The sequence below is a fragment of the Bubalus kerabau genome, chromosome 8 (genome assembly GCF_029407905.1).
Source record: "Bubalus kerabau isolate K-KA32 ecotype Philippines breed swamp buffalo chromosome 8, PCC_UOA_SB_1v2, whole genome shotgun sequence".
In the NCBI taxonomy this organism is placed as follows: domain Eukaryota; kingdom Metazoa; phylum Chordata; class Mammalia; order Artiodactyla; family Bovidae; genus Bubalus; species Bubalus kerabau.
This window is the reverse complement of record NC_073631.1, coordinates 13,469,853-13,490,123: the sequence shown is the minus strand read 5'-3', so window position 1 is coordinate 13,490,123 and position 20,271 is coordinate 13,469,853. Positions and strand designations below refer to the sequence as shown.

The following is a 20,271-nucleotide window of genomic DNA, read 5'->3' as shown; positions in this document are numbered from 1 at the left end:
GAAAAAAAATCCAAATAAGGGTTTCTTTCAAAAACATTTTTTATAGCCAACTCTCATCAAGATACTTACTTTAACAAAGCTAAAGTAAACATTGCAATTGATGGAAAAAATAAAGTATCAACATGTCATCTCAGTTTCTTGCCACCAGATTTCCACATTCATCCTTTCCTATTATAAAAGAACAGTGGACCTTTTCAAAGTCAATCTCTCCTATAATCCCTACAAAGCCTTATTAGGAGGATGTTCTCTCTTCTTTTCAATCTCTCACTCTTTCCCACTGATTTTCAAACACTCAGGTTTGTCCCTCTCAATTCCACATCTTTCCTCTTTATAAAATTTCCTCATCCTGTACTGATTCAGATGGTAAAGCGTCTGCCTACAATGTGGGAGACTCGGGTTCAATCCTTGGGTTGCGAAGATCCCCTGGAGAAGGAAATGCCAACCCACTCCAGTTCTATTGCCTGGAATATCCCATGGACGGAGGATCCTGGTAGGCTACAGTCCATGGGGTCACAGAGTCGGACACGACTGAGTGACTTCACTTTCACTTTCATACTTACACTTCAACCAAATCTGTCCCCAACAAGGTCAACTTTGATTTCTTTGTTGCTATAAATACAATAGATAATTTCAGTCCTCATTTTGCCTGACTTCTCTGCAACAAAGAACTTCATCACAATACCCATAATCTCATATCCACCACCCCGCATCCTCTTGCTTAGCTAAACCCTCCTGCATCTCCTTCAGATCCTCCTTAGTCTTGACTCCTAAGGAGAATTAGATCCCAATGCTTCCGCCACATGCTCAACTTCCTTCTCTCTAAAGCCCCATCTTACTTGTGCCTACCTCAATCCAAGTCCATCTTGAAGACCAAGGATTATACTGATTATATTTTATGTGATTCATCACTATACAACCAATTCCAAAACAAAGCACCTGGCATATAATAAGCACTCAACAGATATATAGCTGCCTGAATTATTTTAAGCCAATCAGAAATAAACTTAGAATGAGAAATTCTAACAGACATATCATCACGAAATGAAGCAAATGGTTGTTACGCTTCTTCGGGAGCCACAAGGCCCTGCTAGAAATGGTTCAAGTATATTCACATACTAGAGCTAATACTCTATTCATCCAACCTAATAAATATAAATGACATAATCAAGTTTTTAATAGTAACAGTTAATCACTGTCAAAATGGATAAAATCCAAATATCACTGGTACTACTCAACTATGTGTTTCCTAATCAAATAAAAAGTATGTTGCTTCAAAATGCATAATCCTAGAGAAATGAAAACCATAAAAAATATCATCTCTAGGGGGAAATACCCAGTTATTGCATACCCAGTAGAGACCTATGTGCAAGTATATTAAAAAAAAAATTAATTCAAAGCTGTGCTAATGTTTTACTCTCTCACAATCCTTTCATCTTTTCAGATACAAGGAATCAACACCTAGAACATCAGGGCATCCTGCTCACCGACAGCTGGAATCTCCATACATGAGAGACTAACAGGCTACATTCTAAGGCTGCTGCTGCTAAGTCACTTCAGTCATGTCCGACCCTGTGCGACCCCATAGACGGCAGCCCACCAGGCTCCCCCATCCCTGGGATTCTCTAGGCAAGAAGACTAGAGTGGGTTGCCATTTCCTTCTCCAATGCATGAAAGTGAAAAGTGAAAGTGAAGTCACTCAGTTGTGTCCGACTCTTAGCGACCCCACGGACTGCAGCCCACCAGGCTCCTCCGTCCATGGGATTCTCCAGGCAAGAGTACTGGAGTGGGGTGCCATTGCCTTCTCCACATTCTAAGGTTAGTATGAAGTTAATTTGAAACTGGGTTTGCCTGGAAACCTCACTATTTTCCTTAGACTGTATGTTTATTTTCAATGGTTCCAAAGGAATGACAGAAATTACACATGAGGATTAGAGCCCACCCCCACCCCTGCAAGGTACTATCACAGCTAATGCAAAAGCTTCATTTTAAACAGATCAAAATCTATTTAAAAAGTTAGCACTCAGAGCAGAAGATGCAGCAGCTATTTTTAGACAGCACATTTCACGAACAAACAGAAGATGTAATACATTAACAAACAGGAGATATAAAACGTTAATTATATAATCACTTAAATATTACAAAGATGACAATTACATAAGGTGAAACTGCTTTTAAATTTTCCAAAAGAATTCTTATCATGATGAGCCAACAGTTGAACCATCTGGATCTGAAAAACAAACTGTGACAACACTCGCAATATTTATAAGCTGGGCAAAGTTAAGAGGAAGAATTCCCAAGAGGTGCAATGAAGACAAGAACAGATGAATTTATTCTCTACTACTGCAGAAAAATGAAATCAGTAAGATTGGAAAAAATATGAAAAGAAGAGTTAACAATGATGTCACAGGAAACAGGATTCAAAAGTATCTATCTCATCTTTCAAGCCTTAAGAATTGTTATTTTACTGTGAAAGTGAAAAGTGAAAGTGAAGTCAGTCATGTCTGACTCTTTTCGACCCCATGGACTGTAGCCTACCAGACTCCTCTGTCCATGGGATTTTCCAGGCAAGAGTACCGGGGTGGGTTACCATTTCCTTCTCCAGGAGATCTTCCCAACCCAGAGACTGAACCCAGGTCTCCTGCATTGTAGGCAGACACTTTACCGTCTGCGCCACCAAGGATGTCCTATTTTACTGAACTGTCCATTTATAAACAAGAAAGCTAAACTAGGATACAGAACTTAACTAATTCTCAATGTTTATTAACATTGTATATTACACAACTCCTATATTAAAACTGATGGCAGAGTCAGCTTTAAAAATTTGATGTTAGCTTACCTTATGCAACTGTAATGTTTAAAAGTGCTGGCAGCTTTCTGACATTCCAGGCACAGCTGAATAGCTCCTGGATAGTCTTCCTCCTGGAGAGAGCAACAACAGAAGTCATTAGGACGGAAACAGTTTTTCTTAAAAGACTCTAAAAGGGAGCTTCCCTGGTGGTCCAGTGCTTAAGACTCCACCTTGCAATGCAGGGGACATGGGTTATATCCCGGGTCCGGGAAGATCCACATATGCTGGGCAACTAAGCCCATGCACCACAGCTACTGAACCTGTCCTCTAGGGCCCCTGAGCCACAACTACTGAGCCCACAGTACTAAAGCCAGTGCCTAGAGCCTGTGCTCCACAGTAAGAGAAGCCAAGGCAGTGAGAAGCCTGTGCACCCCATTGTCACAACTAGAGAAAGCCCACGCACAACAATGAAGACCCAGTGCAGGCAAAAATAAAAATCATTTTTAAAAGCCTCTGAAACGAATAAACCTCTGTTCATACTCTATCTAAAAGTTACGCTACCAGAAAGTTTTAATTCTTCTCAAAGATTATAATACCAACAACAGATAAATAGTAAAATATAACAAAGGAACTAGCTCCAGACCTAAAACGTAGCATGGAAAAAATATGTTGTGCCCATAAATACACAGTAATAGCCCTCTGAGACCATGACCATGACAAAGCATACACAGAAGTATAAGCTGCTTCAGAGAGAAGGAGTTCTTTAACTGTTAACATATCTTCTTTCAGTCGTGTTTATATAAAAAAGGTTCCAATTTTATTCTACTTGCAATCAACATTCAACAGTTTTACCATCAGTGAATCCATATTCTTAAATAAATTTGGAAAATAAAGTGAAATATTCACTAATGGCCTCAGGATATTTTTAACACCTGAACAGAGTAATTTATTGCCAAATTAATTTTTCATATGGATTTTTTAAACCATAGTTCAGTGGTAATAGTTTAGAAGTAACACAGTGATTAAACAGAAAACCATTAAAAAAATTTTTTTCCTTAACTTCATATCTAAATTCAACAAAGGCAATTCAAACCATAGAGGATGCTGAGATCATGACAAAGTACCTACCTAAAGATGCTTGAGAATTATAGGGAAACACACATAATACATTAGGCCTTGGTGAACCTTAGAAGTATATAAAAAATGCTAAGAAAGCCATTGAAGAGAAAACAGATGGCTCACTCAGAAAATCAATATATATATGAGGGCTTCCCTAGCGGTCCAGTGGATAGGAATCTGCTTGCCAATGCAGGGGACACAGGTTCAGTCTCTGGTCTGAGACGGGCAGGGCAGCAAAGCCTGTGCGCCAGAAACACTGAGCTTGCATGCCAGAACTACCAAAGCCCATGCATCTAGAGACCGTGCCCTGCAACAAGAGACGTCACCACAACGGAGAGGAGCTCCCGTCTGCCGTTGCTAGGGAAAGCCCTCGTGCAGCAACAAAGACCCAGCACAGCCAAAAATTTTTTAAATTAGTAATTAAAAAAATATATGTGTATATATTGAGACACCAAAATAACTAATACATGCCATCTTCTTCAAATTACTACCTTATGTTACATGCAAAAGGTAATTTCATTGCTATTTGGGCCCAGATATAACAGAAACATACTGAAATTAACATTCCTACATTGCTACACACTGAACATTCCCACACACTGAACATTCCCCCCAATAAATTTTTCTGAATGAAGTCTATTATGACAACAGAAAAAGATGCACAAGAGTAGAAACAGTAAGGTCCTTTACTGTTTAAAAATGCTCTTTACACCATACACCAATTTGAGAAAAATGCACATCTGAGTTTTTTTCACAATAATTCTCTAATATTATGAGGAGCACCAAACTTCCAAGCCTTCTAAACTTACCTCCAGCATTTCACTTAAGCGGACATCTGTTCTTTGCTGAAAAATAACAGAAATGCAAAGGTAAAACCTGTTTCAACCATAAAATTAAGTTTTAATTTTTAAAAAGGAACTGGTATATACCAATGTTTTTATCGTTCTCAGAGATTTCAGAAGTTCAATCAGCAACTGACGTTTCCTCTGATTTGCAAGGAGGCCTAAACTAGCTTGAGTAAAACCTTCCTTTGCAATATTCAAGTGTCTGTAAAAGTGAGCAATAAATAGTTCAGTTTTTCTAGTATAAGAACACTATACACACAGAACAATTAGGCAGTTAATGAGACAGTATCCTGGACTGCTCTTAAATTTGGGGATTGTGAGTCCTCTGACCGACTGAACAGATTGACCGATCTGTTCAATGGCTCAAAATAAACCAGCATTACCAGAGTGGTAGGTGGTCTGCTACCAAACTTCAAACTGTTACTAGTTCATCACAAGAAAAGTACAGAAATTGAGAGCAAGGATTTAGAAACATGTAGAGCAAAAGTTGACGAAACAATTTTATGCTTGATGACTCTAACCAAAAAAACTTTAAAAACACAGAGCAAAAGTTGACATGGTAATTTTATGCTTAATGAATCTGATAATAGAAAAAATGAGACTGTATTTTATATGTGTTTGTCTTTTTTTTTTAATTTATTCTAGCAATTTGTTTTTATTGCATTTTAAAAAAACAACAATCTGTAACATGTTGGAAATTAAAGAAAAAAAAAAGGCTGGTCCTTCACCAAAGACAGTTTGAGAAGCACTGATTTAAGCAATACAAAAACACTAATATTTGGGGACTTTCCTGTCAATCCAGTGGTTAAAGACTTCACCTGCCAAAGCAGGGGGTGTAGGTTTGATCCCTGGTCGGGGAACTAAAATCCCATATACCTCAGGGCCAAAAAACCAGAACATAAACAACAGAAGCAACATTATAACAAATTTGATAAAGACTTTTAAAATGGCCCACATTAAAAAAAAAACAACTTAAAAAAACTAATATTTTTAATCCCTAACTAGATTTTAAAACATTTCCCACACACCTTCTTAGTGCAGTTTATAAATCATGATGTATGTTCAGTTAATGAATAGCATTCTAGAAACCACAATCGTAATTTAAAAACTCAATTTTCCAAGACAGTTTCTCTTAAATGTTATTTAGCTTAAAGAACAAAGCATCATCAAACGCAGTACCTCCTCCCATTGGTGCAGATAGCAGCAGCTAACTGAAGCCCTGTTTGTAATGAGGTAACTCTTTCAAGTTCCTACGGAAAGACGAGGCGCAGGTTACTGTGCGAGGCATTTTATCTTTCTTTCTTATTGATATGGTTCTCTAACAAAAACTTTAGTGGGTTTCAAAGAGAAGCCTGCTTGATAAACAAAGTAACAACAAAGATACCTGAACTTGTACACTGTTGGTGTATTTTTCATAAAATCATTTTAGATAACTACTTTGAATTGATTTTCATCATGGCATGTCACAAAATATTCAGGCAGTATTGCTTGTAAGGAAATCTAGACCCATCCTCTGTTCAGTTCAGTTCAGTTGCTCAGTCGTGTCCGACTCTTTGCGACCCCATGAATCACAGCACGCCAGGCCTCCCTGTCCATCACCATCCTCTTTTAGATGGGTGTAAATAAATACTAATAATATATTCGTCTAAATGTTTCTATCCAAGATAACTTCATAAGACAATGACAAATACGACAAACATGATTTGTTTGCTAAGATGCTTTTACAGTGAATGGCTTCGTTTGAACACAGTTAGATATTTCAGTGCATTCTGAAGCCTCTGCTTTTCTGATGAAAAGGTAGATTCAAAGAGACAGTTTCAATTTTATCATATTTTAAAGGCAGACTGAGCAATCACTGTTGATGATCTGAGTTACAAAATACACAGAAGCAATTTTCATTGGCTGTTCTCAAGTTAGGAAAACCAAACAGATTAGAGTCAGATATAAAAACTCTTTCACTTCCCATAGTTTGGTAAATTCCCCACATGAGAGAAAAAACCATATACAAACACAACCCAAATAAAGTTAATATGTTGCTATAAACTACAGACAAAAGAATAAATATTTCAAATTCCAAGTATAAGTCACTCAAACATTTTTAATATTTTACTTTAAAAATAACAAATATTATCCTACCTTGACATAAGCAGGCTGTTTTTCAAGGATTAAATCTGCTACTTTTTTTGAGACCTAGAAGAACATGCAATCACATAAAGGAAATAAAAGAAAAAGCCTCATGCTTCCTATTACATTTTACATTTAAAGTTTTAGCAAGAACATTCAACAGGGCTTCTCAATCACTCCTACAGCAGATTCTGGCATGCTAGGGCCACACATATGTCTCTGTTCATGAATTTAGTAAAAGAGCTATAGCACATAGCACAATACTTGGTCCTTAATAGAAACTCAATAAATGGTCATTATTACTGTTAATAACATGAGAATCATTATTTGATTTCACTAACATGTGCAAAAGTCTATCCATCTTTAAGGGTACCAGATTTACTTTCAAAAGACAGACTTCTTAAGATAAAAAAATATTTAATCTACTCAAGTTATGGAAATACCATCTGGGAAACAGAAAATATCCTTGTCCCCTTTAAACTCTTTATACTGCATAAGAAGACAAACAGCAATTTGGCTCACTACTTCTGAAAAACTGAAAATGTGCTTTTTTGGAGTGCTATGAAGATACCGAAGGTTTCTTGGTCAGTTTCATGAATAATGTTAGTGTATGCAATGTAGAACTCTAATGATCTGGAACATAAGTTTCTTATTTCACAATCTCAGGGACCTCTGCAGCCCTGCACTGCAGGGGCACCATGACCAGCAATGACCATGACCATGCTGAGGGGCACAGAAGGCAGTTAATGACCGTCTACATCGGAGAAGGCAATGGCGCCCCACTCCAGTACTCTTGCTTGGAAAATCCCATGGACGGAGGAGCCTGTTAGGCTGCAATCCGTGGGGTCGCTAAGAGTCAGACACGACTGAACGACTTCACTTTTACTTTTCACTTTCATGCATTGGAGAAGGAAATGGCAACCCACTCCAGTGTTCTTGCCTGGAGAATCCCAGGGACGGGGGAGCCTGGTGGGCTGCCGTCTATGGGGTCGCACAGAGTCGGACATGACTGAAGTGACTTAGCATAGCATACTCAAGAAATACAATCGTATCCCCTGCCCCAATGCGGCTGAGGACAGAACGTTACACACGCATTCAACTACTACATTAATTCTTTCATGTTTTCTTAATCTGCTCTGCATTTGTGTAGACCTGTATAGACAGGAACTTGTAGAGATGTTCACAGACAGAAACCCACTTAATCTTAGCAAATTGTTTTCTGAGTCATTCATTCATTTATTTGTGTGCGTTCATTGCTTTTTGCTGATTGTTATGGGTTTTTCCATTTTTCTTGTTTTAAATAGACCATGTGGCTATTGTCAGCTTCCACGGCACCAGGCAGTCTGCTGAGTGCTTTTCTTGCATTACCTCAATTAGTAATTAGGACTACTGAAATGGGTGACACGTTTCCTTATTTTCCAGGGGGTGTAATCTTAGACACAGCAATAATTCACCCGCAGTAAGTTTCAAGGTCACGGTTCAAGGCCAGGTTGATCAGATTCCAAAGGCCACTATGCTACATGGCCCTTGTGGTGGGATTCATTCCCAAAATACTACTACGACATGAGTTACAGAGAGGGGGGAGACCATATTAAAACATGCTGAGACCCAAAGGAAAAGGTGCCACCATCCACTGAACTCAAAGTCTCCAGAACAGCAACATGCTTTTCCTACATAACCCTCTAGTGCTGAGGGCCCTTCTCCACGCTACTGCTACCAGCCTCTAGGAGATCCCAGCACCCACTGAGGCCTCTGGGTATAACACAAAAGATACGGAAGTATATCTTCCTTTATTTGTCTCATGTATTATTAAAGATCGTATCTTAAAATGGCTGAACGTATTATTACTGCTTTTAGTATGAAAAAATTAACAAGACTACTTACTACCATTATGTAATCTCCTACAGTACTGTCTGAGTTTTATAAAAGGAATTCAGCCTAACACAACGAAAATAGAAAATCACAGAATTTTACATCATTAGGTAAAATGCAGGCCCAGCCCACTACTTCACAAATGACACAAGAGATTTAGCAAGGCAAAGTGACTTGCCCAACGTCACACGGTTATAGTGGCAGCAGTTCAGGCTTTCTGAACCTTAGCCCTGTATTCTCTTTGGGCCTTTCAACTACACGTGGGAGCCTCTACTCTGATATAAGAACATTCTATCTATCATAAAGCTGCGAGTTAAAAAAAAAACTATGGATAGGAAAGTCACACACCATGTGACAAGGAGCAATCTAAGCAGGTACTCAGTAATCTGAAAAAAAAAAAATTCAAAATTCTTTCATCATGTTTAGAATTCCAGAGGAAGAACACCAAGTTCTAGAAGCAAATCTATCAAAGTAATACGAGGGGAACTGAATAGCAAATTTGAATACATATAAATGTTTCATTTGAGTCAAAGTCATGTCAAATAATAAGATTTGTTTAAAATGTTAGTGTATTAGTGAAACCGGAAAACCTGTAAACAGTACACCGCTCTGCTGTGTTTCCTTTACAGTTTTGTCAGAAATGTGTCTTTTACTTACTGCAGCTTGCTGTTGTTTCAATTTGTCTCTGTACTCCTCTAAGTCTTGCAAATTGAGAACAGGAGGGAGCTTCTAAAAGGAAAAATCCATAAACAAAGAGTGAAAAAAATCAATTGTTTATTTTCACTTCCCTGCACACCTAAGTGAGGGATTACAATCTGCACATACAAAACAGTGTCACACCCCACTCCTCCCGTCCTTCCAACCTCCGCACTAGACCCCAGACACCAGCCTGTATCTCTGGTACTAACCCTTTGGGGTTCAAGCTCCACCCTCCCTCTGCTATCTCCACTGCCGCCACCTCCAACCTCCTGGAAATCCCACTCCGGTGGGGACTCGTAGCCCCTAAGCTGGGAAACTCTGCTTCCAATACCTGTAACAGAATGTGAGAAAGTTCCTAACCCTAATTCCCCACTCTACCAGCCAGTGGTATCTCCCTATTCGTCCAAGACAGAACTCAAAACCTACTTCCCCTCTGAAATAGGATGAATGGAAATTAATGCCTACATATGTAGTGTGATAGTGATGGTTATTTGAAGACACAGACTATACATACTCCGGAGGACAGTATGAAAGTGAAAGTGTAGTTGCTCAGCCGTGTCTGACTCTTTGCAACTCCACGGACTGCAGCTCGCCAGGCTCCTCTGTCCATGGGATTCTCCAGGCCAGAATACTGGAGTGGGTTGCCATTCCCTTCTCCAGGGGATCTTTCTGACCCAGTGATCAAACCCAGGTCTCCCGCATTCCAGGCAGATTCTTTACCATCTGAGCCACCAGGGAAACCCAGAGGGCAGTATGGGAACTAACAAAAATGCATGCCATGGTGAAGATGGGAAAATACCAGGTTAGACCTCCAGTCTCAGCCAAATGATGACGAAATTTCCGAATAAGCTGGGTACTAACTCTAGGTACTACATATGAAGCATGCATGCATACAGCATTTGGTTTCATCTAAAACCCAAATTTTACTATTCTGACTTTTTTTTTTTTTAATTCTTATAAATTTAAAATGCCAAAGTTATAAACATTATGGCACAGGGGTATTTATCACAACTAAATAATGATGTAAATATACTTTCATGATTAAAAGTCTCAGAGCTTTCCTAAACATATTTAGCCAACGTAAAATAAGATAGAGGCAGTACACTAACATAATTGTGTGCTGAGAGTTAAAAACGAAAAATACAAAAATTAACCTTACATTTCAAAAAATAATCTCATCTTTAAACAATGCTGAAAGTTCATTTAATCACAATGTGGTTATCACAGATAGGTCCTAGTATCAAAAATAAATACAATGACCCTAAAAACCATTCATATTTCACTCACAAATTTAAATCACTGAACAAAATTGGCTTTAGATAGGTTTTAATGAATTTTTTTACCTCCAGTTCATATTTAACAATATCAAATGAATCTGTAGAAAAATACACTTGTTCAATACTATTAATTAGTTCTTGTTCAGCTTGAGGGTCACTAGGCTGTTCTCGAAGTTCTCGGAATTCCTCCTTTAAGGGAAAACAAAACAAAACAAAAAATTATAGCACTTGTAGTTGCTATAATTCTATCTGCACAGAAATAAATAATCATCTGTCTTAAGCCTGACCAATCTCCTGGGAAACACTGACCAAGGAGACAAGCTGACAGAAAACAGGAAGAAAGTTTGTGGAAAGTTAGGAAAAAGTCAAACACTAAAAACCACCCATCTATTGGAGGAAAATACTAGCCAGTTTGAAGATTCAGATTTTATTTTCAATTCCTGGTGTATCAACTAGTAGTTGAGAAAATTCAGATGTTAAACAAAAAGAAAAAAAGTGACTACCTAATACCTATCACATATACACACAGTTTCTTCATCTCTAGTGTGTTAGTCGCTCAGTCGTGTCCAACTCTTTGCGACCCCATGGACTGTAGGGGTCCATGGGGTTCCCCATGGAGCCCCACCTGGCTCCTCTGTCCATGGAATTCTCCAGGCAAGAATACTGGAGTGGGTAGCCATTCCCCCCTCCAGGGGATCTTCCCAACCCAGGGACTGAACTCAGGTCTATCGCACTGCAGGCAGATTCTTTACTGTCTGAGCCTCCAGGGAAGCCCTCTCTTCGTCTAACTATGCTCTAGAATCTGTCCCACCACAGATAACCGGTGGACAACATTTCAGTGACTTTCGGGTCACAATCAGTATTGGAACCCTGAACAGATTTTCTGCTGAAAATCTCACTGCTTGGCTAAGAAAAACTTGTTCCACAAAAGGTTCACAAGGGACTTCCCTAGTGGTCCAGAGGTTAACAATCTGCCTTTCAAGGCAGGAGATTCAGGTTCAATCCCTGGTTGGAGAACTAAGATCCCATATACCAAGGGTGGGGCAACTGAGCCCACGAGCTGTAACTAGAGAGCCTGCAGGTCACAATGAAAGATCCTGAGTATCACAACTAAGACCCAATACAGTCAAAAACAAATAAATACTAAAAAAAAAAAAAAAAAAAGGCTCACAAGGTTACTTCTGTACTCCCATGAGGCTTCCTTCAAAGTGTACTGATACTATAATTAATGAACCAATTATGAACCTAAAGCTCTGACAAACTGCTTGCTTTCTAAAGATACATTATGGGGCTTCTGTGGATATGCAACCAAAAAGAGCTTAACAGACAAGTCCTTATCTTTGCATCCTTATCCTTATGTAGGTTCACTGCATAATCAGATAAAACTTCAGTTAACTGGGAAATTTCAGTAATATAGATACCCACTTTCTGCCACAGTAATTAACCAAAACATTATTACAGACATATAATTTAATTATTTGGCTTTATTCAAATTAATCTCAAACATTTAAGTACGCAAAAAGAAATCAGTATTTAAAATCATTTTACAGTCAAAATAATATTTAACAAGAATTCTTAATGAATCACCACTAATTAAATATACAAAAATTATATGGTTAATTTGAGGACCAAACTTTCCAAGTAGAGGCACTCTAGATTACTTTATTGCAGGGCATAGTTTTCATTTGTAGAAAAGAAAAAAAGGAAGAGCCTAGCTTATATATCTTTAGGATTTTAATTTATATCTTAAATTTATACAACTATAAAATTATTTCCTCTCAGTAGATCCAAGCTAAAAGAAAGCATTAGAGCAATAAACCTGAAATTTAATAGTTAACTGTTTACAGTTAAAATTCTGATAAATTGAAAAGAGAAGGTAAAATCATAAAAACTAAACCTGCCGAATTAAAAGTACATGAAAAAGAATATGCTTCTTCAGTACCAAAACTCAACTTACAAAAATATACTAATCAAAAAGTAAACAGGTTAAAGAGACCACCATCACTGATTTTGCTGCGATTAGACACAATGAGTGCAGTAAGAAATCCAGCATGGTAACAGTGGGAGCTGTATTCCGGTGGGGGTTTATCTACAGCACACTCAGCTGTGCAGCACCTTGAACAACGGCACAGAAGCGTTCCAACAGACTTGTGTTAAACCCACACTATTTGCAGAAGGGTTCCAACTAGTTAGCGTATCCACAGGCCACCTCCCTGAATACAGTGGAAATCTGAATTGACAGTGAGACATGAAATAGAAAAAGAGATCAGAAATTCCTGGCACTCTCCCTCCCTAAAGGTGCGCAGGCATTTGAAATACCAGCTTCAGATACCGCAAGCTGAAGGAAGGAATAAAGCCCGAGCGAGGGTATGCCTCCCTAGTAATTCCACAGCAGCACTGGCAAATAAATGTACTTGGGACTCTTCACACACCAAAAAAACTGAAGATTACAAAAATGCCTAAGAATGAAAACTATCAGATGTGAAACAAGTTGGAAATTCAAACAGACTGCAGTGAATGAGCACTGTCATCTCAAATGTGTAAATGGCATTAACTCCAGGCTGAGGTTCTCCCTATATATACTACCTACTGACTAATCAAAGGGAAAGACACAGGTTTGAGCTGCAACTCGGCTATTAACCTTAGTTAATATCAACTTAGTCTCCTCATGCCTATTTTTTTTCCACCTGTAACGGACATACACACACACTCCAAATGACAGTGAAACAAATATCCAAAGTTATTAAGAATGTCAGAGGGAAAACATGATTTATAAATATCTCACAAATGCTCATTTCACAAAGGTGATATATCTGTAAAAAAAAAAAAAAAAAAGGCACAGTCTATATATGTATATAAAAGGTCAAATGCCATTCCTTCATAGAACTCTAAGCAATTATATCACTGAGAGCAGACAGACTAAAAATAATTTCAAAGAAGTGACATGTAACACTTAAACACTGGACTAAGTAACCTGGAAGTGAGGGAGAGAGAAAAATCAAGAAAGGCAGAAAAAGAAACACAGCACATAAAGCAGAATTCAACCAAACAAATGCCTGACGCCAGGTCCCTATAAAACACCCTCTCCTTTCAGGGGCTCCTATGTGAACACACACGTCTGAACTCAGTCAGAACACGCTCCGTTCTGCCTGGAATCATGGTCACCGTGTTCCCTTTAGTCCCGCCGCACTGCTGTAAGACTCGGCCACCACCCAGTCACTCTCTATAAACGCCTCATTGCTGTCAGTGCCGGCGGCTCCATCAGATTACACACTTCTTGAGGACGGAGGCTGTTCTTTATTCTCCATCATTTGCTCCCAAGTGCCAAGGCACACTGTAGATAAAAATCATGGATCAAACTAAAACTAATTTACACAGTCAATTGTATTAAAAAAAAAAAAAAGGACTATAAGAACAAAGGGAAAGGAAGAGACTGTATCTTCTTGTTTTGATAGTCAAAATTATCCACAAACTCCTAAGGAAAGGCTTCTTTCTTCTAAATAGAAGTACCAATAAATGTAAAATGATTGTAGGAATATTTTATGCAGATAAAGTAGAAAAATAAAAGAAACAGCTAGACGGTATATTCTTAAAACAATCACTCCATAATTTTACCATTATGTAAACTGGTTCCCTAGGATTGGAAATGTACAAAAGTACTAATTCTTCACCTAAAACAGAACCAGTTTTACAAGCCAAACCAGTTTTGCCGCATATATATGTATGTGGCAAAACTTTACATAAACAAACAAAAGATTCCCTACAAAACAAATTTAAAGGTATAATCAGGGGAGTAGAATAATAAATGAAACTCCTCAAGCCAATATTAAAATATGCAATGTTCTTAAAAGTTACAAGAAGATTAGATGCCTTAACTATGTTTGGTAATAAAATATTTTAGTCTTATGGACTGCTATTAAGAGTACAGTTTTTTAAAGAATTTTTATAGTAAAGTTTATGACACATATAATATTATTATTAATATTAATATTATTAATATTAATAATAGTGGTAGGAATGCTCTGCAAACTTTGAAAATCCAAAAATAATTCATCAGCAACTACAAACCATCCATCAAACATGTCACAACTTGCCTACTAAGGGTGGGTAATCAACTACACCTCAAATAAGTACACAAATGTCACCCCAGAATTAGAGCCGGAGAAAAACTACAATTAATGAGCTTAATTGTAAAGGACATAGAAACAAAAATACAAATGTCAAAAAAGAACAAATCAAACCTCTCTCCCACATTATCATTAGGAAATAACCTGCCGACTAGCAAAGCTCCATTATCTCTTATTTCCCAGTCAAGTCACACATCCCAATTTTAGAACTTTTTTAATTAAAGTCCTACTATGTAAAAATCCTCTATGCTAGGTCATAAAGAAACAAAGATGAGTAAAATACGGCTCTTTGCTCAAATAGCTGCTGAAGTAATAGATGAATAAATGACAATGCAAGGCAGAACAAAAAGGAAATACAAACAAAATGAAGGGCATTAACGGATTGTAAGCTACCATCTGATGGAAATGGTGGCATTTACAGAACATGAGAAACAGTAAAATTTAAAATATTAGAGATTGGGGGAATAAGGGTGAAAAAATAAAGCGAAGCAGAAGTAAAAGCAGCAGAGTGGGAAAGCATACAACAGGTTAAGTAACAGTGGATGACTTTCCGCAGGGCAGAAAAATGTCATGGGGGAGAGACTACGTGGACACCAAGAGCCTAGAAAATGGAACAACTGTGATGCTGTTAAAATTCAACACACTTTTATATAAACTAGGACCATATTCTTCCTTTACTAAAAATATCTTAACACATTACCATGGTGCCAGATGCTATATCCAAAAACAAGCATAAACATTCAACATTTTCTTAACATAATACACCAAGCAGGAATATTTTGGGAAAGTGGTAGATAATGAAGAAGTCATTCAGAGTTTTAGAGGCTGTCTCTTCCAGCAGTCACAGTACACCATAAGGTTGTATATAATATGTACTACCTAGCCTATTCATCTATTCTGATCATCTCTGGGATAAAGCTACATGAACATATTAATACATATAAAAATGCATATTGCAAATGTAACTTTTCAAAAAAGAAAGAAAATCAGAATAGAAATTTAAGTCAACATCTTTGATTTTGGCCAAGCCATGTTTCCTCTCAACATTACAACAAAAGGTTATATGAGAACTGGGGATTCAAGTCTATAAAACAATTGGAGCCCTCAAGTGTAAAGGTGTTATAAACACTTCCAATATATCTATGGTTTCCAAAGAAACCAGGCTATAACGTTACAAAACTATTTCCCACTTAAGAGTTCACCTCTTAAGGAGAGGATGTATTCAAGTCCAGGAGGGAAAAGAAAAACTACAAATTTTATATTGAATCACTACTTTCAAATTATCCAAAATACCACACTAATTAAAAATATCAACCCAGGCTCAGGCTTTCAATCCTATTCACTTTCGTAAGTGTAAAAAGTTAGTTATGACAGCTTAACAGTTCTCCTTAACGTTATTCAGTTCAATATTCTCTTTGAAAAGTAATTTAATTTTTAAACCCACAGAACAGCCTGGAAACTTATCATCTTCGGTAGTAGGTTTTTATTCAAATAAAAAGGTGAATGCAAAAATCTTCATTTCACAGGTCAGCTTTCAAAATCCTGCAGAAAAATGTAAAGTAGAATAAAAAAAGAAATGCAAACCAGCTTCCATTTCTGTACATAGTTTATCAGACCATAGTTCACATTCTATACCAGAATAAATACAGAATGCATTGTATTGGGCACAAGTGAGGGAGTAAAGAAAGTTTGCTCTTACACAGCATGAATTTAGGTTTGCCAGGACAAAAGGTTTATTTGTCTGCTTGAATTTTTCACGAGTAAACAAAAACAACAAAAAGCTATTCTGTTATAATAAGTACTAAAAACAGAAATCACAGTCTTACTCAAGTTAACACCACATTAGAGTTCTAATTGAGAACAAAACAGGATTATCAAAAACTATACAGAGCTTAAAGGAAGAACAAAAACAGAGTTTTCAATATGCAGTCAGTATTATAAAAATCATAAATCACTGAAATTTTCTGTTTCCAAATGAAATAGGATTCAAGATTACAAATACCCTAAAACTATACATCTACCAATGTAAGTTTATAATGAATTGACAGATGTCTGATTACGCTGGGAAAATGGCATATTTTCTTAAAATTATTATTAGAACAACAATAATCTATCAAAGCAGCCGGTTTATCATCTTCTGTGTGTTTTAAATAAAACATAGCTTTTCAAGCCAACTCTGTTTTCTTCAGACTGTCAGTGCCATCTAGTGGAATATTATTAGCGCTACAATTTGAAAGGTTTTAGCAACATGATTTATAGATTTTTATAAAAAGGTTATTATTAAAGTAGCATTTTAATTCTTTCCTCAAAGTAACAACCCAAATATATACATATTTGTCTTTAAAGAAAGATATATTGAAGAAAAACAGATTTTATTCACAGAAATACACTGGATTATTAACATGTAATAAAAATCACAAAACGATCAAGCAAAACTTTCATATTTGATACGCTGCCAAATATTTTTACTTACTTCTCTTATTCAATAGCTATGCTATTTTATCCCAAGTTTATTCCTATGATAAAGAAACCATTAAAGCTAACTTCTTTGGAGGGAGGCATCAAATATACATCTATTTTTAAAAGCTATCTTTAAAAATGTCTCAACTTCAGTGAAAACTATCAAGCTATTTGCCACATGCCTGTCGAGCTAAAGCTGACGACAAGACACGTAAACTGAAGCACAGAGACAAGTCCAGTGTCTAAGCCTTAGGTTAGGGATCCTGGTTTTAGTTTTCAAACACCTGATCAGACCCTCTCTTTACAAGAATTTCTTTTAAATTGAGATTTCTACCTATTCTGAGAAAAGATATCATAGCACCTTCAATCCCAGTGTCTAATGACCTTCCAATTCCTTCACCTTCGACAGCCAATAAAATCCTCAGTCCTAAATCCTGTTTCTTAAATGTCTCTCAAATTTTAACTTTTCTTCATTTCCTAAACCTCATATTATCTTTTTAATCAGTATCCTGGCGCAGGACTGCCACTCAAAACTCTATCTGTACACTAGTTATCCTTCAAAAACAAATTCATCGCCAACTCTAGAAGACCCAGCACCCACGTCTGCCTACCCCCATCATTTCCTAGCTGTGCTACCACTATGCATATCTTACTAGAGACCTCTACTATATCCTCCCACGTTGTCTATTTTTGCTTGTCTCTTTTACTCAGGTTGAGGTAGGAACAGAGTCTTGTACCTCTTTGCATCTTCATAACTTGGTAACTGCCTGGGTCAATGAATCATTGCCAAAAGCACAATAAATCATTGCCAGATCTTTTATGATCTGCTAGAAAGAGTGGTTAAGTATCCCAAAGCATCTAAAGCCAAGAGAAGCAGAATTTCATTAATGGTTAAAAAGAACACAGATAAACATTTTTATCCATGAGTGCCTAAGAAAAATTCTAAATAATTTTGCAGATCCACAGTTACAATCCCTCTCGGAACCACCTGCAGAAGATACCTGTCTTAAATGAAACATAATCGTAAATTCAAAGTTTTTATCCCAATCACTAAAGCTAAAAAAGTCTCCTAGTCAAAAGTGTTGAAACTAATTCTGTCTATATCGGACAGTAATATACTCATCTTCTTTAAAAAAAAAAAAAACAAAACTGCTCAGTTTATTCTTTTGATTGTATTTTTATGTCATATCTCTCCTACAAATATTACAATAGAGATACTAAAAAAATCAGTGCTAAAAGGACTGGTTTAACCACATTTTCACAGATGAGGAAGCTGAGGTATAAAGCTATTAAAATGACTTCCCTTTAATAATAAGCTAAACGTTTAAGTCAATACTTGAACCAGCTCTTCCGGCTCTTATTCCAGCACTTTCCTCATGTCTTGGTAAAGTTCTGAAAATAAAGCTCTGTAATCAGAGTCATTTTAGGAGTCTTTTCATGAATACTAAGAAGTCAGTCAATCCATTTCTCTTACTTCACAGAGGTATTCTAAAAGCTAGCATACACTCTACCCAAAATCCCAGAATGTTATATAGTAGAAATGCCAGAGTAGGTAGGTACTCAATAAATATTTGTGGAATAAATTAGGCATAAAAAAATATTTTCTTATATTTAGACAAATATATTTTCAGGTTTTGACAGAAACAGATTTCTTTTGGCTCCACACCCTATATTTTTCTTTAATGAAAAAAATCAAAGGCATAGCTAAATCAACTATGCAAGAGTAAATGCAGCAGAATCCTATTTGTATTAATGAGTCAGTAAGATCAAGGCCTTAAAAAAAAAGAAACTAACCCCATCCCCCAAAAATTCTTATTGTTAAGGAGGCAGTATTTCAGTAAAAATTCATAAATAATATTAGTATTAGCTCTCTTTTTCAGGTTTATGACATGTAACTATTCCAACCAGTCCATTCTGAAGGAGATCAGCCCTGGGATTTCTTTGGAGGGAATGATGCTGAAGCTGAAACTCCAGTACTTTGGCCACCTCATGCGAAGAGTTGACTCATTGGAAAAGACTCTGATGCTGGGAGGGATTGGGGGCAGGAGGAGAAGGGGACGACAGAGGATGAGATGGCTGGATGGCATCACTGACTTGATGGACGTGAGTCTGAGTGAACTCGGGGAGTTGGTGATGGACAGAGAGGCCTGGCGTGCTGCGATTCATGGGGTCGCAAAGAGTCGGACACGACTGAGCGACTGAACCGAACCGATGGGAAGTTTACCTAAAGCCTAAATGTAGATTTATAAAGTTCAGGTATTTTTAAACCATGATTCAGCAAGTCCTTTCAAACAGTCCTAATAAGTTCTGTAACTATTAAACACATGGCTATTACAATTATTACATACTATAATAAATTTTGGTCTTAATTCTTCAGAATTCTTATAACCAATCAAATTATCTAAAAATCTTTCACATGATTCAAACAGTATACATTTCCTTAAATGAATATTCAGTCAATAAATACAGTATAGATTAATTTCTTATAGCCTTACCTGCTGCACCAAAAAAATCCCATTAATTTGAAAAAAACAGTATCCGTTTCCCAAAAATAAAATTTTAGATCATCGCTAACTCTTTATTCTACTTTTTTCCCCACAAAGATTGTCAGGAAAACTACCAAATTTTTATCTACAACAGTTTCTGTGGTCCCCCTTTCTTTCTCCGCATTGCACGCACAGCTTGGCCAATGGTTCCCAAACAAGGCTCCTCACCGGACTCGGCTGGGGATCCTTAAACACTACAGACGCTTAGCCCCACCCCCCACGCAGTAATTAGAGTGGGGTACCTCAGCGGTAAAGAATCTGCCAGCAACGCAGGAGAGGTTCGATCCCTGGATTGGGAAGATCCCCTGGAGGAGGAAATCGCAACCCATTCCAGTATTCTTGCCTGGAGAATCCCATGGACGGAGGAGGCTAGCGGGCTACAGTCTATGGGGTCACAAAGAGTCAGACATGACT

General features: G+C 37.3%; 1 protein-coding gene across 3 annotated transcripts in view; it reads right to left on the bottom strand.

Moving 5' to 3' along the window:
• The window catches only part of VPS50 (VPS50 subunit of EARP/GARPII complex), a 138,787-nt gene that overhangs the window by 105,652 nt on the left and 12,864 nt on the right, over window positions 1–20,271 (bottom strand). For 2 of the 3 annotated variants that reach the window (XM_055589726.1, XM_055589724.1), the window contains exons 3-9: window positions 10,791–10,913; window positions 9,406–9,477; window positions 6,889–6,942; window positions 5,932–6,002; window positions 4,837–4,954; window positions 4,717–4,752; window positions 2,837–2,919 (exon numbers count right to left, since the gene is read on the bottom strand). In XM_055589726.1, the coding sequence (XP_055445701.1) occupies window positions 2,837–2,919; window positions 4,717–4,752; window positions 4,837–4,954; window positions 5,932–6,002; window positions 6,889–6,942; window positions 9,406–9,477; window positions 10,791–10,913 (557 nt within the window). Of the gene's footprint in view, window positions 1–2,836; window positions 2,920–4,716; window positions 4,753–4,836; window positions 4,955–5,931; window positions 6,003–6,888; window positions 6,943–9,405; window positions 9,478–10,790; window positions 10,914–20,271 lie in introns of those variants that run through there. The other variant, XM_055589725.1, reaches the window with a different exon arrangement.